The sequence below is a fragment of the Mustela putorius genome, unplaced genomic scaffold (genome assembly GCF_011764305.1).
Source record: "Mustela putorius furo isolate JIRA1106 unplaced genomic scaffold, ASM1176430v1.1 tig00003962_pilon_pilon_pilon, whole genome shotgun sequence".
Classification (NCBI taxonomy): Eukaryota; Metazoa; Chordata; class Mammalia; order Carnivora; family Mustelidae; genus Mustela; species Mustela putorius.
This window is the reverse complement of record NW_025422106.1, coordinates 12,555,079-12,579,178: the sequence shown is the minus strand read 5'-3', so window position 1 is coordinate 12,579,178 and position 24,100 is coordinate 12,555,079. Positions and strand designations below refer to the sequence as shown.

At 38.2% G+C, this 24,100-nt stretch overlaps 1 protein-coding gene across 4 annotated transcripts in view; it reads right to left on the bottom strand.

Annotated features, from left to right (window-relative positions):
* Window positions 1–3,535: 3,535 nt before the first annotated feature.
* The window catches only part of VMP1 (vacuole membrane protein 1), a 140,756-nt gene continuing 120,191 nt past the window's right edge, over window positions 3,536–24,100 (bottom strand). For 3 of the 4 annotated variants that reach the window (XM_004747262.3, XM_045070383.1, XM_004747263.3), the window contains 2 exons: window positions 7,226–7,328; window positions 3,536–5,956 (listed from right to left, as the gene is read on the bottom strand). In XM_004747262.3, the coding sequence (XP_004747319.1) occupies window positions 5,813–5,956; window positions 7,226–7,328 (247 nt within the window). In that variant the 3' untranslated portion in view covers window positions 3,536–5,812. Of the gene's footprint in view, window positions 5,957–7,225; window positions 7,329–15,433; window positions 17,872–24,100 lie in introns of those variants that run through there. The other variant, XM_013053641.2, reaches the window with a different exon arrangement.

Sequence of the window (24,100 nt, the reverse complement as noted above, 5' to 3'; positions counted from 1 at the left end):
CATCAATTCAAGTTGCACATACTCACCCTGTGGAAACTCTCAAAAGAAGGCAGTGCCTGTTAGCTTAGATAGATGGCTGGGGTCGCTCTTAGTCAAAGATGCCCAGAATAAGCCAGAGCCTTCCCCTCAAGAATTCAGGAATGTGGTTTCCAATGCAAATAAAGACTACATTGTAGAAATACTGCTGGAGTGTGTCCAAGCACTCCCTTTGTCCTTTGAGTCATTTGGAAATAGTTAACAAACGGGTTGAACACCTGGGCTGATTACCCCTAAAGGGGATTTCCAGACTCTATCCTGTAGTCATCTCCTCCCTTCCCAAAGCAGCTCTGTTCCTCCCTCTCTGAACTGTGCCCTTAAGATTCCAAATTTTCTGATTCTAAGCTTCCTAAGTTAGAGCAGCAACTGCTGCTGACACAAAGAAACAAGGAGCCAAGCAACTTTGTGCTTTTTAAAAAAGTTTATTTTAAATTAAAAGGAACAGATGTCCAATGTTTCAAAAAGCCACACATTTGTGGATTTGGCTGACGAACCGTCTAAGCTGCATTTTGTTTCTGTTCCCATAGAGTCAGCCAGCCACTTACAACTGACTCACGCTGGGCCACAGTTTGGGCCTGTCTCCCAACTACAGAATTAGAATCCCAGATCTCAAATGAATCCAGGGTGTTTGGGTGGAGAGCGGGGGCCATCTAAAATAAAGTTTTTCTTTTAATTTAGTAGTATCAACACCCACACAGCAAACTGTGCAAGGCTAGTGGGTCAAAGAGAATGAGCAAACAGTTGGCACCTGCCTATCCCTGCACCACACGATTCTAAAGGCAGTGAGTAAGCAGCTGTCCAGAACAGGTTTTATTATAATCTCTTTTATGAGTACTGGTTAAATATGCAAATACATGTAGGTTATTTGCTGCAATTCAAGGCCTCACCCTCAAGGCAAATGCATTACCTCAGGTGAACTCCTGGCCTTGTTGGGAAGGGCAGGAACCTAACTCCCTGACTACCAGACACAAATGACTCAACTGCTTTTAGAATTTTAAAGTACATTATGTGCTTTCTTTTCTTGTTGTCTTCAAGAAAAAGGAACAAACATTTCAGATGCAACAGTTTTGCTTAGCATTTCATTTACCATGTTTTATGAACACCAGAGAAGCTTTGATCAACGTCAGTTACAAATGGAATATTACTTGGCTTTCAAAAATGGCTATAAACGCCTGCTTACAGGCACCTGGCTGGCTCAGTCAGTGAAGTATGCGACTCTTGATCTCAGGGTTGTGAGTTCGAGCCCCACGTTGGGCGTGAAGCCTACTTAAGAAAAAAAAAAAAATCCCATATAGGTTAACTTTTTGAGAGCACTTCAATCATGAATTATTTCTGAATAAAACAAACCAATTTTTTTTTTTTCCTAACAGAAACGAGACTTTTAGGTCTACTGAGGAAAGGTCTTGCATGCCAACTTTTTTTTTTTTTTTGTAACTGCTATAACTATTTACAACCAGCAAACCTCACAGGTTATTCTAGATGGAGCATTTCTAACCAGGTTTTATTTTTTTTTTTTAAGATTTTATTTATTTGACAGACAGAGATCCCAAGTAGGCAGAGAGGCAGGCAGAGAGAGAGAGAGAGGAGGAAGCAGGCTCCCCACTGAGCAGAGAGCCCGATACGGGGCTCGACCCCAGGACCCTGAGATCATGACCTGAGCTGAAGGCAGAGGCTTTAACCCACTGAGCCACCCAGGTGCCCCACTAACCAGGTTTTAAAAGAAGATAGGGGCGCCTTGGCGGGTTAAGCCTCTGCCTTTGGCTTAGGTCATGATCTCAGGCTCCCGAGATCAAGCCCCACATGGGGCTCTCTGCTCGGCAGCGGGCTTGCTTCCCAACCCACCCTCTCTGTGTCTCTGCCTACTTGTGATCTGTCAAATAAATAAATACAATCCTTAAAAAAATAAAAGCATATTCCTTTCTTCCTCTACCTTCTAAATTTTTTTAGTATTAACTGTCTTTATAATAAAAATAAATTAGGAAATGTTAATATTTTAAGGTGGTAATGTTAGAAAAGCATTTTCAATTATTTTGTAGTAATTTTAAAAAATATTTTATTTATTTACTTGACAGAGAGGGACAGTGAGAGGGAAAACAAGCAGGTGAAGCCGGAGAGGGAGAAGCAGGCTTCCCGCTGAGCAGGGCACCTGTGATGTGGAGCTTAATCCCAGGACCCTGGGATCATGACCTGAACCGAAGGCAGATGTTTAACAACTGAGCCACTGAGTCACCCTTATAGTAAATTTTGTGTATCATTGCTTTGTACCTTAAATCGCCTAGCTGGGGGTTTTAGATTTAACACGGTTTTGGTTTTATCAAGTTGGTTCCTTAACATATGCTTTTCTCTTTATTAATTTTTATCTTGGGTTTAACTTTTTTTTTTTTTTAAGATTTTATTTATTTGACAGACAGAGATCCCAAGTAGGCAGAGAGGCAGGCAAGAGAGAGAGGAAGCAGCAGGCGCCCTGCTGAGCAGAGAGCCCGATGCGGGGCTCGATCCCAGGACCCTGAGACCAAGGCCTGAGCCTAAAGCAGAGGCTTTAACCCAATGAGCCACCCAGGCGCCCCTGTTTTAACTTCTTTAAACAGAGTGTTTCTACATCCAAACAAGGGCATACAGGCTGAGTATTTAAAAACGTGTATACTGGGGCGCCTGGGTGGCTCAGTCATTAAGTGTCCACCTTCAACTTAGGTCATGATCCCAGAATCCTGCGATCCAGCCCCTCATCACATCAGAATCCCTGCTCAGCAGGAAGCCTGCTTCTCCCTCTCACACTGCCCCTGCTTGTGTTCCCTTTCGCTCTGTCAAATAAAATCTTAAAAAAAAAAAAAAAAGCTTCAAAGTCACCTACATGAAAGGTATAATTATAAACCATTAACATAGGCTGCTGCATATGGAGGGAAGTGGGTTTCAAAATTATGGAAGGCTTTTTGACACTAAAAGGCTGGGAACTCCTATAAGCTCTTTATACACAAGTCAGTCAATACACTGTTCACCCCAGGGTACAAGGGGGCAACCAGTTATTCTAATTAGCCTAATGCATTAATTGTACTCCGAGGAATCAGTGTGGAGTTGTGAAAGGAAGACAAGCCTCATGCTGTCCTATTAAAGCTACAGCCCACACAGAGCACCCTGGAAACAGGCTGAGCTGGTTTCTATGGGAGCCCTTGCTACTGCATCTATTAGTGTATTTCAGAAACTGTACTCTGGCCTTATCTTTCTCTGATTTTTAGAGAATGAGGGTGGCCATCCTCCAGATGAAAATAAAAACTCCCTTTCTTTGGAGCCCCACACTCTAGCTCATAGATAGTAGAGCAAATACTACAAGTTCCCACGTGGCATGAACTCTTTGAAGGGAGTTTCCCCAGTGTGTCAGTGCACACACTGCGGCTGTGTTGCGTTATATCGCACTGCACTGCTTCTGGTCACAGAGTCAAGATATCATATAGTACCACAGACATTCAAGGCACAAAATGACACTTAAACAAAGTAGACTGAATTAGAATTCCCAGGCCCTTTTTTTTATTTGCAGTAACAGCAAACCATCCACTTACACATTTTCTGGTCTTCCATCACCTGGAATCAACTAGGTTTGTTTTTGGGATCATGTAGTTGTTGTGTCTACTTTGGTGGATACAAGAAAGGAACCAACCAACCACTGGAACAGAGGGTGCCATTCTGCCCCAGTGGAATCCAGCAGGACCATCTGAGCACGCCACCCCTGGACACTCAGCGGAGGGAAGGAGGACAGCTGCTCTTTTGTTTTCCAAGTAAATTCATTTGAAAGTGAACCAACCATCATCCTACGTCAAATGTATTAATTACTTAGATTGTCACTCTAAGAAACATTTTTCTTTTTCTAATACCTTACTCTGAAATAAATTTACCAATAAATCCTAAAAATTTAGTACAAATAGTACAATTCGTATTTGATATCCTCTTTCCTTTCTTCAAACACCAAATAAAATGTAGGTGAAAGACATGAAACCCAACTGGAAGGTAAATTAGCAATTCATGATAACCCTAATGAGTGTAAAAAATTTTGTTGGTTAACATGAATCTCTCTAAAATAGAGTATCGGGGTACTGCTTTCCAAATAAAGGATCAATCACCTTGCCAGAAGGTCCCTGGGCAGAAAAAAAGATTGTTAACCTTTTCAAAACCCACAAGACAGGTTGTCTGTCCTATATTTAGCTGTGGTCGTGGAGACCATCCCAATTTTCCATAAAATCTTCTCAATGCTGCAATATCATGGCATAAACGATTCAAAGTGCCACTAGACATAAGGACCACAGTTTCTGATCATAAACCATGAGGCTAGGTAATGTTTAAATGGGAATATTTGATATGGATGGTCAGATGAAAGATACCAAAATGTCAGACAGCCCATCGACTGCTGTTGCCATGACATTCAACAGTCAACATCAGTCTGATAAGCTACCCGACAAGGTGGTACAGCCATGAAGATGTCACGACGGTAGGCAAAAATAAGCAGACATTCAGGCAGGATTTTATAAAACAATCAGGCATTTCTGGCCTGTTGCAATTTAAGCCCAATTCTACTCTTAACATAATGCCAGAAACAATCTTCCTAAAGAAAAAAGAGAAACTGTTTATTTTCCTCCCAAGCAAAACAAAGTGACCAAGTTCAACCAGAAACATCCCAAAAGAACGCAACACTTATTGAAAAAAGGCAAGAAAATTAGGTTACATAAAAAGTAAATTTGTCAAAACCAGAGTACATTTTGAGCTAAAATTAACACAGATATGAGAAAGTGGGTTTTTTTTTTTAAACAAACAAAAGTCATTCTCTCTTCACTGCCCTGTAATTTGTATACTTTCATTCCTCCTGTTTTCACAAACCCCTCGCTATGCAAATCCCTAAGTTGCCCTTTGAGCAATGGGTAGCGAGCTGCCCAATTCCAGCCTTTCCAGCCAAACAAAAAAGTACCTTGGTTATGGCTCTTATGTGCGAATACATGAAGGCTTAAGAAATTATGGTTGTGGGCGGATTCGGCAAGGCTGACCAGTAGGTGGTAGTAGCTAAAATGAAGCAAAAAAATCAAAACGCTCAAGAAAACGGACACAATTTTGGAATGATCAAAGATGTCTTTATAAAGTTTGTTCATGACTTCATTCTAAATATACAGAATAAAAAATGGTGTCAGCTCATTCGTGAGACACCAACCAGAATTTTCTTATACTGTCTCAAAATTTAAAGATCAGTTTCCCAAGAGGGTGTGCAACGCATCATAAAATGGCCTTTTTTTTTTAAAGGTAGAAGAGGAAGGGGTGGGCAGGATAGCATATTAAATTTTACCATGATAGACATGCAAGACTGTCATCCAATCTAGTATAATTTATATACATTTTAATGACTTAGAAAAACAAAGGAGTCATTTCTGACAAGCCTAAATGGCTTGACTATTCAAAACATACTTAGGAACTTTTTTTTTGGTGCCCGGGATTCTTTAACTGTGCCACGTGGGCCCTTTGAAGGTAACAAAGAAAAGGACAGTTTCTGTTAAGTTTGCTGCTGAACATCACATTCCACCCTAATAAAATACAAGCTGGATTGAATTGAGGGTGGATACCTTACCTTAACACATAAAGGAAAAGTATGTCAGTGCAAGATATGGACTAAACTGCTTTCAGGGAAAAAAAAATTAAAACTGATAGAGGTTGGAAAAGGGAATTTTCCTTCCTGGTTTGGAGTCCTCCCAATTTAAGGCAGAACCCATCCATTCTAACTTCTGCCAATAAAACCTTTTCCTGCTTATTTAGTTTTCTCCTCTGAGTTCAACCGCTGCTGCATTCGTTTGGCATAACTTTGTGCCATGGAGTTAATGATGGACAGGATGAAGTAGCACACCATTACAACCACCAACTTCTCAAACAGCCAGGATAACCAGTTTTCTCCCTGCAAGAATAAATGCAAAACAATCCAAAAGAAACATTTCATTAGTTTGGTAGTAAAAAGGGAATCATCTATAATATTTAAGAAAAACGATGAGAGCTTGACGCTTATAACCTGTAAGGTCTAAAAAATTAAAATAAGAAGTCTCACATCTCTGGGTATCCTGAAGTCTACATTCAGGCCTTTTTACAGCCAATTATTAGGATTTCACTTTGTTAGATGTAAAGTCAATGTTGATTCACATAGTTTAGAATGGGCCAGGTGTGAGGTCGCCTCTTATCTTTTACTACATAAGGATAAAATTGATTAAATTCTACTATCTGAAGTTGCCATGTAGATATTTGTAGAGAGTAATGTCAAGATAGTTACGTTCTTGTTCCAGCATTGGTAGCAGCTGTTTAAAATGTTAGCTCTTCCTGAAATCATATTTGGTCAACTGAGGGCAGCAAAGGGCCACACAGAGTCTAAGGCCATCAAATAATAATAATAATAATAAATAAATAATCCAACAGTTGGGATGCCTGGGTGTCTCAGTTGGTTAAGTGCCTGCCTCTTGATTTCAGCTCAGGTCTTAACCCCAGGGTCGTGAAATCAAGCCCCGCACTGGGCTCCACACGAGGCGTCAAACTCACATTAAAAAAAAAAAAAAAAAAAAAAAACCAAAGGAAAAAAAAATCCAACAAGTATGTTTCCTTCAAGTTTCCCATTTCAGGTTACTGCTTACTCATCCTCTTCTAGTCATTTCCCTTTGCCACAGAACTGTTTACAGAAAAGGCAGGCTTAGTTTAATAAGTTAAAGTTTTTAAGTTCAGCTCTGTGAAGAGCCTTAGTTGATTAAAAAAAAAGATTATTTTCCCATCTTTGAAAATAGGGCAAAAGTGAAGGGAGATATTCAAGTGACCTCGGTTAGTCTAATACCTTCTTATGCTACAAAATGCTACAAATTTAAAATTTTTAATCCACTTGGGAATTATTATTTGTTAATAAAGCATTACAATCAGTCGACAACTCCTTTAATAGAACAGATCCATTATTTTCTGTTAACTCTACCTTTGTTTTTTGGGAGAAGATAGATACAAAATAGAAGTTACATTTCTGATTTAGACAAAGACAATTCCCCAGTAGAGAGTAAATAGAGCTGCAACCTTAGTTAAGAAGACTGACAAACAAACCTAGCTCTATTTGCCTAAAAATGCCAGTGAGTGCTGTGAATGTAATTTCAGCCTGAAACCACGGGGGTGGGGAAGAGAAGAAAACGGAGTCAAGTCTCACCTGTGGTGTGCCCATTTCACTTTTGTGGTGAAGCTTCTGCCGCTGGGCCTCCAGGTACTCCTGGAATGGCTTCTGTAGAGATGGACCTACGCCGGGGACAGCACTGGAAGCAGGGCACAATAACCCAAGGAAAAAGATATATTTGGGGAGAAAAGCAGGAAGAATATTAAAGAAAAATCCACTTACCACCTGGATTCAAAAAGCAGGGATTGGATAGAAAGAGGAAAAAATACAACAATCAGCAGAGCCGGCAGAGCCTCTAAACTTTTTTTAGTGGGTAAAATTCATCCTTTAACAACCCCTTAGAGAAAAATCTCTTCCACCAACATGTCTGGGAGAAAGTAGGAGCTGAGCCCCTTCTAGCAGAAGAGTTCATCCTCAGAGTGAGGCCAGCTAAGCGAATGCTGCACACTGGTGTGGCACAAAGAGTAAAATGAATGACTTCTGAGAAGTCCCACATTTATCACCACCAGTTCCTGTAAGAACTGGTTTGAACCGATTAATAAGGAAATGACTTATGCTTGTGTCATCCCCAGTTGAAAAAGAAACTGCCCGCCCTCTCTCTGACTTGTCCCATCTTCTCAGAGGGGGGCGGTCCTTTCTCAATCTAAGTCCTTATTAGGACAATCTGTGCGTCATCCTTATCCAAAAAGAATGCATTAGCAAATTTGGAAGGCACCTCCCACCAGTCAGAAGTCAGTGATTAACAAAGGAACAAAGAAGGAACTATGAACCTTGAATCACTTCGTGGCTTATGGTAGATGGCTTGCACAGAAACTACAGTACATTACTAAACAACTTGTTCTGAAACGACTGGGATAGTGATCTTTGATAAGTTTATGTACTCGGAGCTCCCTCTCACCCAGAGTACGTGGAGGCAGTGCTGTTAAACCGGTTTGGTAACCAGCGACCAGGATCCCGTTTTAGAAATGCTCGCAGGCGTTTTTTTAAAATGGTAACTTGAGGCAACTCAGAAAATCAACATCTCTATTTTCTGTACCTTTTATTTTCTCATCTGCCATAATAGGGCTAAAAGGTAGATGAGCCCAATCTCCTGCAGCCATCAAAAGGTTTGTCAATACATACATGCAAGAGCACCTAATGGTCTCCCTTATAAGTACTAACTTCACCTCCTCTTTTCTAGAACAATCCAGTTACTGCTTTCTTAATAAAAAGCAAAGGGGCAGAGGAAGATAATTTTTTTGAATACTATATATTTACCAGAAGCTAACACATACATAAACTCCTGGCTGATACTTTTCCTTGATCTTCTTAACTATCAACCATCTAATACTTAATGGAATCCTTATTTTGTGTCTGACATTGTAGTTGGCACTAAGGGAAAACAAAACAAAACAGGGCAACTGCAAGAAACAGTTCATGCACACAAGGAACTTAAAACCTTGAGAGATTCAAAACACAGGCACACACACACACACACACACACACATATACAAATGGATTTGTGAACAAAAGAATTTACAAATCTATACTAAATTCTTTTGGTACAGAAAATGTATTTCAAAGGAACTGGAGAAAGAAAGGAGATCAGTGTGGGGTGAAGCTGTACAAAAAGCTCCTTTACTAACTACTGCAGGATATGGGAAAGAGGCTGACTAGACATGTACAGCAGAGGCAAAGACTGCACTGATCAGACCATAAGACCCATATGACAGCCATTGGAAGATAGAAGAGGGAAAGTCTCTTAACCTACAGCCAGAGTCTCTCTCACTGACTTCTAAGTGGTTTTACATTAACAATCCATTCTGGGGTAAACCAGAAGAGCTGTGTCTGATCAGTAATGATTCTGACTGCAATGGGGCAAGAACAGGACAAACTTTCTTTTTATTTTTTATTTTTTTTAGCTTTACTTATTTAAGTTATCTCTATACCCAACACAAGGCTCCAACTCACCACCCCAAGATCAAGAGTCACACACTTCTCTGACTGAGCCAGCCAGGCATCCCCAAACTTCCCCTTTAAAAGAGAAATTTTCCTTGGATAAATTTCCTTTTCCTCACATAATGCATAAGGGAATGCAAATAGCTCATCCATTTACACTTGAAACAAACCACGTGAATATAAAAAAACAATTCTAGTAAAATACACGTGTAAAAACATGGGCTTTGAAGACGCAGATTTATAAGAACTTTGTTTCAGATATCGATTCATATGCACTCTTAATAACAATACCCTATTGTCATTGTTTTAAATTCTCAATGATAGCCATAGTCAAGCCATTGTCGTCGTCTTCTTTTTTTTTTTAAGGTTAAGAAAACCCTTTTATTCATAAAGGTTGAAATGATTGTATGCTAATCTGAACAGCTGATTATATAAGAAATGACTTGAACATTCTCTTTTTTATGTGCTTCAAGAGTTGGACTCCAACATATGAGCTTTGTTCTCTCTACAGACTTCTAACTTTAACTGGAGTTGAGCAGAAATTTGGCTAACAGTTTCCCTCAAATCATTCTTGGGCTCCATTCTTGGGCCATAATTGAAAGAGAAAATGAAGAACTAAGACCCACATGTTAGAAAGGTTCTTCTTTTTTGTTGCTGTGGTTGAGGGGAATGAGGAAGGGACTGGCAACAATCATTCTAGATTCCCTTCAAAATAATCTTAAAAGTTAAATGACTGCCACTGTTAAGTCCATTAAGAGCTGCACACTAGCTGACAGAGAATATGTCATTACACATTTACATTTAGTGATGTGCAATTTTCAATTATCTTGGGCTAATGTTGAGATTAATTTTTCAAGGTGCTAGAGTGTTACAGGCTTCTTACGTGTTTTTGGTAGGTGGGAGAGGTCTCTATGTAGTTTCTCATAAGAGACTAGGAAAACAGTTGAAAATAGAGAAGTTAAAAGCTTTTATTGCAGTATATTAGCCAAAACTCTCATGATAAATGCCACATGATCTGAATAAATTTAAAAAAATGAACATACAGGTATTAGGTATTATACAACTATTTATCAGATCCTCTTAATCTTTATATATTCATCAAAATTTTAGTTTTATTTTCATTGCTTTTTCTCTATAAACAATGGTTTAGGCCACAGTTGTTTCAAATTATACAAAGCACACTTACATTAGAGATTCCTTAATTAATACTGAAGCTATTTTAGTAAAGGACTACATAAAAGTTGCAATTACATCTGTCATTCTTTACATGCATTTAAGGCAAACAATAATAACCAGACTATGACCTCATCCCTCAAGTTATTTTCAAGCAGCCAACAGAAGAGCCATTCCGACATTTAAGATTAATTTAAGGTATATATATGGGGGATAGGAAGAATAACTTGCATTCCTCTCCAGTGGTTTTTTATAGTTGGCTTAGTAAATGGCTACAGTGCCATTCCCAGAAATCCATTAAATTCAGAGTATCCTGTGCACCTGGCCAAGGACTCATCTCAACCTGTAGTTGAGTGGGTCCTCCATCTGCCATTAGATGCTGATTAAGCTAAAAGTATTAAAGTTTTGTGATACAGATGAAAATAAAGTTGGAGAAGAACAAACACACACAAAACTCCTTTTCAGTCAACTGTTGGCCTTAAAAATGTTTAAATTAGCTTTGTCAACAGCTACTTTCTCTAATCAAGAAAGCCTTAAAGAAACCCCAAACCAGAAAAAATAAAAACAAAATTGATCTAATCTGCTTTTCCTTGTTGTAGACTTTCAACATGGTGGGTAGAAAAAGCTGTGGATAGTAACTGATGTTTATTTTCTTGGCATACACAAAAGTGTTTCAGATAACAGAACTTATTAGAAAACACATTTCCAACAAATTATTCTAATGGCAATTTTAAAATTTTTGTTATTGATTTTAAGAAAGGGGGAAAAAAACCTCTCAGAAAATGCAAACAAATGAGGAGGGGGAGAGCAAAGAACAAAAAACGCAAAAACAAAACCCACATAAGTCCAAACCTACCCGGAGCTTGAAAGTGGTTTCATGGGAACAGTATTTTGTCAGGTTTACATATCTTAGTAGGTGTTAAGAAACAAGACAAACTTCTTTGGAAAATTCTGTCAAGAGCCCTGACCAATGTGCAAACAAAACTTATTATTTTTTTAAAGCAATATTTTTTTTTTTAAGATTTTTTAAAAATTTATTTATTTAACACAGAGAGGTCGGTCACAAGTAGGCACACAGGCAGGCAGAGGGGGAGGGAGAAGCAGGCCCCCAGGTCCTGGGGTCAGGCCAGGCTCGATCCCAGGACCCTGAGATCGTGACCTGAGCCGAAGGCAGAGAAGGCAGAGGCTCAACCCACTGAGCCACCCAGGAGCCCCCAAACCTATTATTTTTCTACAGTTTTAAAATCTTATGTGACTTTGCTTCTGAAATCCATTTATCTGATAAGAAATCTATAATTTAAACTCTCCCCATATTGACTCATTATAAATAAAGGTCTCCATTATTCTTTGTACCCACAAAAGCCAGAAAATCTTCCAGAGGAAGCATCACAATTGGCAGAGATTGCATAGAGAGTGGGTGGTGTGATTATTTTTCACAATGCTTTATATTTTCATTTTGTTGGCTATTCCTGGGCTCACACCCATTCCAAAAATTTATCGGTCATTATTATTCTTGTTTTCAAGGGACACTTTTCAAATTGTGTAACTTTCAAACAAATTGGATCAACAAATACTAAAAAACACACATTTTGATTTACTTTCAATCTCCTCTCCATCATAGGTAGTAATCAAACTAAGACTTGTTATTAGAATACCTGAAATTTTCCTATTCATGACTGTTTGGATTTTTCCAGCCAGGTGTTTTTTTTGGTTGTCGTTGTTACTATGTACCACCATAAAACTTGGGCACAGTGTTAAATAACAGAAATAACATGAACTTAAAAACAACTGATGTGTCTTGTTGCTTAACCCTACCTACACAGGGCTGCCTTATATAAAGATTAAATAGTTAAAATGCCTAAAGGAACTAAGTGGGTATGAATAAAGCAAATGTTATATTTAATATAGGTTCTGCTCCTTTCTTAACCACTTTTTGGAGGATCTTAGCATTAATGTGGACATGTAAGTTACACTGGCTTTCCTGAAAATATACTGTCTGACATCAGTTCTCTATAAGGCTACAAAGTAATGAGGCTTTATTCTTTTTAGAAAAAATTACAGGCACAAGTTTTCTTTTGTTTGTTTGTTTGATCACCTTTGTTTTACTGGTTGTGTATACTTTGAAGTTGATATTTTATTTAACATCCCTCTGATGATTAATTATAATATCCTAAATAACACTCTCAAGGGGTGATTAGTTAGACCTCTGAAAGCTTATAAGTGGAACAAAAATATTTTTAGAATAAAATTCAGGTCAAGGGGGATATTAAAGAAAGGAAAATATAGGGTTTAATCAATTCTAAGTGTTGTTATAATTCAGAAGCATGATAGAAATTACTGAAGTAAATTAATGATGCCCGGTACTTTTTTGTTTTTAAAAAGATTTTATGTATTTATTTCAGAGAGAGACAGAAAGCATAAGTATGAGTGGGGGGGGGGGGGCAGGTGGCAGAGGGAGGGGCAGGTGGCAAAGGGAAAAGCAGGCTCTCCGCTGAGCAGACAGCTCAGGGCCCTGGGATCATTACCTGAGCTGAAGGCAGACCCTTCATAAACAGAGTCACCCAGAGGTGCCTGGGTGGCTCAGTGGGTTACAGCCTCTGCCTCTGGCTCAGGTCATGATCCCAGGGTCCTGGGATAGAGCCCTGCATCGGACTCTCTGCTCAGCAGGGAGCCCGCTATCTCCTCTCTCTCTCTCTCTCTGCCTATTTGTAATCTCTGTCAAATAAAATGAATAAAATCTTTAAAAAAAAAAAAAAAACAGAGTCACTCAGGCATCCCATGTAAACCTTTCTGATATATGTATATATTACTTATGCAAATAGTAAAATGCACAAATACAGAAGGATAAAATAAAGCTAAAATTAAAAAATTTTTTTAAATTCTTAAATGTCTTACTAAGTATGATGGCTTTTGTGCTATCATTAGTGGATATTTCAAGACATATTACACACTTGTCCTTGATTAAAAGTAATAATTTCTAAATTTGTTGGCTGACTTCTGTAGACATATACTAGGAACAGGTAAAATGTCAATGCTGCGACTTTTTTACTGCCTCCTGTGACTGCACTATTACCACTCTTCCCCTTCTACTGTTTCTTTACAGGAAACTTTTAAAGCCACTTGTGTGTTTTATGAGGATTAATTTAGTTAAAACTAGGAATTAAAAATCTGATTAATGGGGCACAGAAAAAAACAATATATTGCAAAAGATCCACTGTGAACCCCTTTTGCATTGTGGCACTCCCACTGTTCCTCTAGCCTATTTCTGTACTCCATGAGATATAATTTTCTGACATGTGGCCCGAGGGAGTGCCAGTCAGACTGATGGTAGTAAACTACATCCTCCATATGTGTATAGTCATATAAACTGTGTATATATGTGCTACCATAATGTTATATACCTAAAATACACAAAAAAGAAAACAACAAAGATGAAAATAAATATAAATAGAAGTTCTAAAAAAAAATAAGTTCTATTGTTTTAGTCCCATTCCGATGGTAGAGACCACTGGTGTAGACCATGAGGCTAAACTTCAAGGGGTATAAATATAAAAGGTATAGTTAGCAGACCAATTCAATACAGGACTGTCAGGTAAGATACTAGAGAGAAAAAAGCTATTTCTACAAAGATGTAGACAGTGGGAGGGGAGGCATCTGGGTGGCTCAGTTGTTGGGTATCTGCCTTGGGCTCAGGTCATGATCCTGGAGTCCTGGAATAGAGACTGCACATTGGGCACCCTTCTCAGCGGGAAGCCTGCTTCTCCCTCTCCCACTCTCCCTGCTTGTGTTTTCTCTCCTTCTGTCAAATAAATAAATAGATATATAGACAGATAATAAAGCAGACTGGATGTCTCTTTTTTCCTCAGACTTCTAATGGTCATAATAAAGAGGGACTTTTAGAATCCAGAGAGCTAAACCTCAAGAGACTGAAACTCTGAGCCCTCAGTTGTAACACAATTGTATTTCAAATGAGTATCAGAGTCATCAGAATTTTCTTGACTGAGTGAGGATCACTGCATGTAAATCAATAAATCAGATTCATCCTCTAACTCCAAAGAATTCTATCAACTGAGATTTGGCCCAGGAGGATTAGAGTAGAGAGCCTATTATTAAATGGAAAATGGTCTCTTGTAGACTCAAGCCAACAGATTCTTCTGCTGAAGAGACTGAATTTTACAGTGAAGGTACTAGTAGGATATATTTATTCAGGGATTTAAAAAAAAAAAAAAAAAGCCCCTCCCACCCCACTCCCCCTTTATATGCTGATACTGTCTTCCATACAAAAGATGCAATAAAAACATGGTGGAAGTTCAGTAAGAAGACCGGACTAGCAATTCCCTTTCTTTTTTCTTTCTTTAATTAAAATGTTTTTAAACATATAATATATTATTAGCCCCAGGGGTATAGGTCTGTAGCAATTCCCTTTCTTAATTTTTTGTTTTTAACTTTTTCTTTCTTTCTTTCTTTCTTTTTTTTCTTTTTCTTTTTTTTTAAAGATTTTATTTATTTATTTGACAGAGAGAGATCACAAGTGGGCAGAGAGGCAGGCAGAGAGAGAGGAAGGGAAGCAGGCTCTCCGCTGAGCAGAGAGCCCGATGCGGGACTCGATCCCAGGACCCTGAGATCATGACCTGAGCCGAAGGCACCCTGAGCCACCCAGGCACCCTCTTTTTTTTTTTTTTTTTAAGATTTTATTTATTTATTTGACAGAGAGAGAGATCACAAGTAGGCAGAGAGAGGAGGAAGCCGGCTCCCCACAGAGCAGAGAGCCCGATGCGGGGCTTGATCCCAGGACCCTGAGATCATGACCTGAGCCGAAGACAGAGGCTCTAATCCACTGAGCCACCCAGGCGCCCCTCTTTTTTTGTTTTTAAAGTAAACTCTACTCCCTACATGGGGCTTGAACTTATGACTTCACGATCAAGAGTTGCATGCTCTACTGACTAAGCCAGCCAGGCGCCTCAGCAATTCCCTTTCTTGATAACAGTCTTATAAATAATTTTTTCTGTTTCCAGAAATGTGCACATTTCAAACAGTACACAGTTAAGTTGTCCCCCCACCCCACGCAGTGATCTAAACAGGCTTAACGGTTAGTATTTTAATGAGTTGTCATTTCCTGTCTGATAAAGATTCTCACAGTATTTAACCACCAGTTTCCCTAGGGCCCAACCAATACTAGAGCTCTATTCATAGTGACTCAGAATGGGTCTCAGACTCCAGGCCTGATTCAACAATGATAGATGGCCCTCCAAATGAAACTGTCTTTCCTCATAAGGTAGACTGGTCTGGAGAAGGGAGGAAGGGGGAATGTAGTTTATCATGTAATCTTTCTGAAGAAGCCAAAGGCCATTATGCTGACTCATTAATATTTATAGCCTTCCTGTCCTCAGAGATTAGAGAGAGAAAAAAAGAGAGAAACAAATTGATACCTAATTAACCCAGGAATATGACAAGTAAATGAACTGGCGCTAACTGCAAATCAACTTATATTTAACCTAGTAAAAAAGGGATCCCATAATTCTGTATGACTGTAATGAAAGGGTTATTAATTTTCCCATGTAATTGAATGGAGAATCTGAATCTTTGAAGCTAATATTACAAGAGAAAATTGTTAACTGATGTATTCTACTTGCTTTTGGATCTGAAATGTGGTAGCCCACCCAAACCAAATTCCTTTATAGCTAAGGATCTTGGAAGAGTACCCCAACATAAAATAAAGTCAAAATGAAAGTTATGTACTACACTAAAAAATCTAGGGCTTTTCAGATATAAAATTTTGGGCTGACAATCTAAATTGTTAACAGTCTAAAATTCGTTATGATTCAACCTCAGGATTTGGAATTAAAACATCTTGAATTTCGTTCACATCTGTGTCTCTTTCAAATGATTAAAACCTCTTTTGTACTCTAGTTAGTCCATTGTGTGCTCAGTGGTATTATAAACACATGACACCATCGGTTTTTTAGCGGCTGGGCAGAAGGAAGACCACTGCTTTATCCAGAAACATCAGGTGTATTGTGCTACTGGCTCACAGCATATTTCCATCACAGGCGTCTTTCAAAAAAAAAATTTGCAATTGCCCTTGCTTTTGAACATTTAGAACTGTTTTCTATTAGAAGCAGAATGGAGGTAAAACCTCTTTATGACAATTAGTAGCTACTCTTTGAATTATGTGATCATTAAGGGACGTTTTTGAAAACAAAACCTCAAATCAGAATGTAGACTTGAGCAGTAGAAGCCAAACAGGCATTTATGTCAATGAATAAGGCCAGAGCTGAAGGAGTGGTCTCTAAGCACCAAGTAAAAGTGATTGGCTGCCAAAACAAAACCCTGTAAAAAAATCAACTGATTTCAGTTCTAGAAAATGGCAAACTGGCAGCAGCTTTGTACAGTGACAAATCTGTGGCTGGCTTGAAGACCACTGAGTTCTAAGGATGAAATCAGCAATAGGGAACCACAGTATCAACATCAATAATAAAGAAGAGTTTGTAGAATTATAAATTGAAGGTAAAATGGTATAAAAACTTACTGACCTTTAGTTATTCAAAGTGGCATGATGGTCAGTGGACTAAAAAAATTGACATTACTGACTGGAATTCAATCTCATCTCAGAACAATATAACTATTCCAATATTAGGCAGAAAATCACTAGATGCAGTAGATAACTAAGAAAAAAGTTAGGATCTCTGTCCTAATGAACTTAATCTAGACAGGTGATAAGAAAAAAAATGCATTTAAACCTACAGTACAAAGGCCAGTAGGTTCCTCCCTCAAAGTAACACCTGCAGTAACTAGTTACAGCTGCACAAAGTGAATACACTTGTGAACACAGAGTGGACAGAGAGAATTTCTGCTGACTCCTTATCAAATTCACACAGTAGCCATTTGACACCAGCGCTCTTGTCCAAATCTACAACTTCAAGTAGATGATCTCACTGCTTTCTATAGCACTGACTCAATTCCTCTTTGCTACTTCAAAAGATCTTGGAATCTTTACTCTAGTTTTGAAGGAAGAAGTGGTTAAGGAAATAATCAATACACTTAGGCTTTTGATCTTATTTCTTGGATCCTATCTCCAACTCTTGCATTTATATGAATTTAACTTCTGTGTGTTTCAGTTTCCTCATCTATATAGCGATAGTACCTTATAGGTTTTGTTATATATATTCAATAAAAATATATGTAAAGCATCTGGCACCATAGGTTCTTACTAAATGCTAATTTCCAACCCACATCCTTCCCTTTTTTCATTTCTATTTTCCATCTCTAGTTCTTTACTAGTCTTCCCCTCAGCCTAAAAATACTCAGAGGTCTCTCCTAATAATGAATGAATTCATGAATCGACAAATATTTATAGAACACGTACAATGTGTCAGGCATGACCCTGACCTGCCTTTTCCTTTAACCAACAATTCTATGTAATACAATATAATTCAGTTTTAGTTTTCATCATTCTACAGAAATGTTCTAATTATGGTCAATAGTAACTTCCTAATACAATGACAATTTCTCATACAGTCTAACTCCAGAGTTCCTGCTTTATCCTTAGCTATGTTGCCGCCTCCCAGTATCTGTAACAAAAATATAGAATAGGTAAGTGTCAAAAGAGAAGATAACAAATTACAGGAAAAGGACATGAAAAGGAAGGAGTTTTCCACCTAAATTGCAGAAGATTGTGTTAAAGTCTGTATACAACTGAGTCTCCACAGTTGCAGTGTTAAAACTTAATATATCCTTTTCCAGTTAATACAAGTACTGTGTATTCTACACCTCCATTACCTTTTCTGATTATTTTATAGTGATCAAAGTTAAAGAGAATCAATTGTGTTAACTATTTTATATTTTAAAAATGAAAGAACAGATTTGGGGCACCTGGATGGCTCAGTGGGTTAAAGTCTGCCTTGGGCTCGGATTGTGATCACAGGGTCCTGGGATCTGCATCCGGCTCTCTGCTAGGCAGGGAAGCTTCCCCGCCCCCTGCCTACCTCTCTGCCTACTGGTGATCTCTGTCTGTCAAATAAATAAATAAAAAGAAAGGAAAGAAAGGAAGAAAGGAAGAAAGAAAGAAAGAATAGATTTTCTTTCTGTAGAAGAAAAAGTCCAGACTAACATAGCTCATTCTGACCACTTGTTACAAAGTAAGGAATAAGAAACATTGTTAAGATTCAAGAACTTAATTACTCACTGGTTAAAATTATCTCTCTTGCCACAGGCAAGTTCGACTCTGAGGTCAAACATCAAGTTAACTCACAAATAGGAGACAGCAAAGAGCATGGAACATTCTGTATCTGGTAAAAAGTCCCTGCTCCAGCCAACCCCCACCCCTAAGTTCAATGATTGAGTTACTTTCCTGTGTGGTAAAACTAGGGACTTTGTCTTCCAATAAGACCCTGGCAACCTGACAATGAGCCAATGTTCTGCATATGGTTTGTTACGAGTCACAAGCTTAATGTTATTTTCTGGGAATTCTTATCCTCTATTTGGTAAGAATACTGGAACATGTCATTTTAATCATGATTTTAATGTTAGACTTGGTCATGCTCTTTAAGAAATAGGTCCAGGTCTCTCTCATTGGAGAAAATCTAAAATTAAATAAAAATTAATTTAAAATCTTATTTAAAAAAAAAAAAAGACTGAAACAAATATAATGCCTTTGAGGCTCTGAAGTTCTCTCTTTCTTTGGTTCTGTCTCCTTGACTTATTTCAACCTAAGACACCAAATAGTGAAAAACTCTATTACACGCCTAATCTTTTTTTCAGAATCTTTTCTCTGTTCCCTGCCAAAATACTATAAACCTAAAGGATTTCTCTCAAGGCTATTATCTGTATTCTAACATCTTTCGGAATATAAAACTGATTCATTTTATCTGTTCAGATTTCCATTTTTAACTAGACAAACACTTTGATTTAGGAAAAGACAGAGATACCTTTCCCTAAACCTAATGACACTAGTGAACTTTCCAGAACTATCCAAGAAATAAATCTAATTACTATTTCTAGTTGAGGGAAGGTAACTATTTACTCGTAAAATTACAGTAAAATTTGAAGGTAGGGCTTATATTCTCTCTGGGACCTTAGGATTGTCATAGAATGACATTCTGTACTAAAAATACCAAAGGCCAAGGGTATACTTAGGGTATCATATTTAGCAGGGCCACTCCCTACTTACATTAAGACTAGAAGTCCTTTGGAAAGGAGTATTTCCTTCAGTCGTCAGTATAGCAGTCATACCTCAGTAAAATTAATACTAAACCACAGCACCAGAGATGTAATGGTCAACACTAACTCACTACCAGGGACGGTATGATGGTAGTGGGCAGTTGGCCTGGCATACCCGTGGTGAGAATCTGCCTGAATCTAGTCCTAGATAAAATTATCGTATCAATACTAAGTTATCAAAACAGGAGTCTGCTGGGGATATTCTCTCTCCCTTTCCCTCTGGTGCTTCCCTCCCTCCCCTCTGCTTGCTCTCTCTCATTAAATAAATAAATGTATCTTAAAAAAAAAGAAAAAGAAAGAAAGAAAAGAAACGTATTGTTTGAAAAAAGAACAAATAGGGATGCCTGGGTGGCTCAGTCAGTTAAGTGTCTGCCTTTGGCTCAGGTCATGATCATGATCCCAGGGTCCTCAGATTAAGCCCAGCATCCAGCTCCCTGCTCAGGGGAAAGCTGCTTCTCCCTCTCCAATTCCCCCGTTTGTGTTCCCTCTCTCACTGTCTCTCTCTGTGTCAAATAAATAAAATCTTAAAAAAAAAAAAAAAAAGAAAGAAAAGAAAAAAGAGCAAACAGAAGTGGATGCAGAGAGAAGTTAAATAACTGGTCTGGGGCAGAGTTCATACTCAAATCTCAATTTCTTTTGTTCAAAGGCTGTACTCTCTTTATATATTCTACTCCCTAGCTCTCCTTTACTATTGGGGTTCATTTTTCATTCTTCCTTTTTTAGTATCTCATCATTTTAAGTTTCAATTGTTGCTGACTTTTTGGTCTTGTCTTTTGATTTTTTCCACTATAATGGTAATTCACCACTCCTTTAATTGTGGTGTATAGTTCTTAATATCCTTCAAAAGGCTGTATTCCAAACTTTACTAGTTTAGTTTGATCAACTGCTAAACCATTTACAGTTTAATAGTATAATGAGACAATAATCAAAGGATAATGTTATTATAGCAAACTACAGGCACTATTTTCAGTTCAACTCAACAATGGGTCTAGGGAATCAATTTAACTATTCTACTCTTTTCTGAAATAGATTGCTAAACTATTATGATATGTAAAAATAAATTTATGTCTACTAAAAATTCATTCTCCTTGTTTAACTTAATTTTCAGTCTAGGCTTAGTGAGTCTATTTATTAATTATCATTTGAACACTTATATTTATTAATTTATTTATTTTTAATATTTTTATCTATTTATTTGACAGAGATCACAAGTAGACAGAGAGGCAGGCGTGGGTGGGGGGAAGCAGGCTCCCTGTGGAGCAGAGAGCCCGATGCGGGGCTCAATCCCAGGACCCTGGGATCATGACCTGAGCCAAAGGCGGAGGCTTAACCAACCCACTGAGCCACCCAGGCGCCCCTGAACACTTGTATTTAAAAGCATTTCCTACTTCAAAATACAGGAAAACAAATCATGTCAAGCTCAACTGGAGAATATGATTAAAAGATAATGTTATTCCTGACAAATATGAAAAATATACCCACTGGTGTTTGCTAATAAAGAATTATTATCATCTGCTAAATCTGATTATTTATACTGTTTAATACACTGTCTCATCAAAAGAAATTGATGAGGTAATCCCTGTAAATAGCACTGGGGAAAAGATGAGGATTATCAGGACATTCCATTATCAATCTCCTACAAACTATTTAAAAAATAAGACACCACCCATCTAATTCAATAAAAATTAGATTCTAGCAGGTCTTGAATATCTCAGAATGACTTTATGCAAAACCATCTTTAAGAAGGAAGAATCAGAAGCCCCTGGGTAGGCTCAGTTGGTTGAGTGCCTTTGGCTCAGGTCATGATCCCAGGGTCCTGGGATTGAGCCCTACATCTGGCTCCCTGCTCAGTGGGGAGTCTGCTTCTCCCTCTGCCCCTATTCTCACCCATGCTCTCTCTCTCTCAAAAAATATAATCTTAAAAAAAAGAAGGAAGAATCACTGGGGCACCTTGCCGGTTTAGTTGGGGGAGCATACAACTCTTGATCTTGGGGTTATGAGTTTAAGTCCCATGTTGGGTATAGAGATTACTTAAAAATAAAATCTTAAAAAAAAAAATAAAGAATGAATCACTGGATTTTTTTGAAACAGTGTGCTAGATGAGATAACAAAGGGTAGAAACTACTGTTTTTGAAAACTGTTAAGAAATTCTAACCTTAAAATGTTGGCCTAAGATTATAAAAACTCTTTTATTTCTATCTACTGTAGATAAGTAATGTAACTTTTCAGAAACTCCAAAGGCTGGGGAAACAGAAGATTCTGGGCTGTGAAATGATATGCTAATTTTTATTAGCCAGAGCTTTATTTGGATATCATGTATTCATTATATTCACTAGATACTTACCAAGCACCTGTTAGATGTCAATCAAGAAGCCAGGTGCTACAGAGACAATAGTGAACAAAACTAGGCATGGCCTTGGCCAGAAAGAAGCTAACAGGTTAGGGAAAGTAGTTAGCAGAAAGATAATAATCATATACGCTCAAATATAAATGTAAAACACAACTGTCAGTGCATGCAATACATGCTGTTGTGAACAAACGTCCCTATTTTCTAGGGAAAAGAGGATATCTGATTTAGTCAGGGAAGGCATTTTGTTTTTTTTGTTTGTTTTTTTGTTTTGTTTTAAAGATTTTATTTATTTATTTGACAGACAGAGATCACAAGCAGGCAGAGAGGCAGGCAGAGAGAGGGGAGGAAGCAGGCTCCCCGCCGAGCAAAGAGCCCGATGCGGGACTCGATCCCAAGACCCTGAGATCATGACCTGAGCAGAAGGCAGAGGCTCTAACCCACTGAGCCATCCAGGCATCCTGGGAAGGCATTTTGTTAACGTAATAGTTGAAATCTAAAGAATGTTATCTGGGGTCGCCTGGGTGGCTCAGCTGGTTAAGTGTCCAACTCTTAATCTCAGATCAGGGCTTGAACTCATGACCCTTGATTTCAGGGTCATGAGTTCAAACCCTGCATTGGGCTCCATGCTGGGCATGGAACCTACTTAGAATGAATGAATGAATGACATTATTTAGGTCAATGGTTCTGACTGAGGTCGGTGGTGGTAGTGAAGGTATATGTGCATTAGGACATTTGGTAATATCTGCAGACATTTCTGATTATCATGGCTGGGAGATACTACTAGTATCTAGTGAGTAAGAGGACAGGTTGCAGTTAAATATCTTACAATGCACAGGACAGTCTCTGTAACAAAGAATTAGTTGACCTAAAAATGTCAAAAGTACAAAGGTAAAGAAACCCTGAACTGGAGTGCTTGAGTGGCTCAGTTGGTTAAGCATCTGCCTTTGGCTCAGGTCATAATTTCAGGGTCCTGAGCAGCAGGGAGTCTGCTTCTTCTTCTCCCTCTACCCCTCCCCCTGCTCATGCTCTCTCTCAAATAAATAAAATCTTAAAAAGAAGGAAAGAAAGAAAGAAAGAAAGAAAGAAAGAAAGAAAGAAAGAAAACAAACCCTGAACTAGGCAAAGGAAAAACCACAAGCAAGTAAAGACCACTGATGGGAGACTCAAGAAAGGGAAATTATAGGGGATACATCATGCAAGGCTCTCTAGACCATGTTCAGGAGTTTTAGCTTTATCTAAGAAGGAAAAAACAATTTAAGGGTTTCAAGAAGATGAGGAGCTCGGGGGGTAAGGAAAGTGGTGATGAAATGCTCACATTAATACTTTTAAATGTTACTAACTGCAGTATGGAGAACAGATGGGAAAGGAATGTAACTTGATGTGGGTAGAAATGATAGGTAGTTGCCTAATTTAACTTTTTAGAAATTCTAAAGGATAGTGACACAGAAGGTAGTAGTGGTGAATATGTATAAATTGCTGAAAAACTTACCCCTCCCCTTTTCTAAGATTAATTACTTTAATTTACAAAGAAGAGAGAGAGAGAGAACGCCCACATGCAAGCATGCACGCACGCAATTGGGGGGGAAAGGCGCAGACGGAGAGAATCTTCAAGCAGACTCCCCGCTGAGCATGGAGTCCACTGAGAAGCTCCACCGCATGACCCAGGAGATCATGACCTGAACTGAAACCAAGAGTGAGATGCCCAACTGACTGAGTCACCAGGAACCCTGAAAAACTTCCTCTTATAAATGTTCAGCATAGCAACAGGAGAAGAGAACGTACAGTGTTACATCCACAGTCACCGCTGTAACTTGTGGGTTTGTACAGTGGTCAGCTCTAGGTCCTTCGGAATTCTAGAGATGGAAAAATAACTCTAAAAACAGATGAAATATCTTCTTTGTGTTTAGAAAATAAGGAACAAGAATATTTCTTTCTGAATGTGATGTATGTTGACTTGTAAACCAATTTATTTGTAACAATCCAGAGAACAAAAAACTGGAATAATTAAATTCTAATGGACAAGCTATAATCCATATTTATAATCAGAAGCTTAGGAGGTAATAAAACCAATAATTGGCCCCACTGAGTTTATTCTCAAGAACATGTTTTTCATCAATTATTACTTTAAAACCATAATAGAAAATATCAAATACTATTTTATTATAAAACATGTATAAAAGAGTATAAATATATAATGTATGGTTTAAAGAATAATAAAATTAGGGGAACCT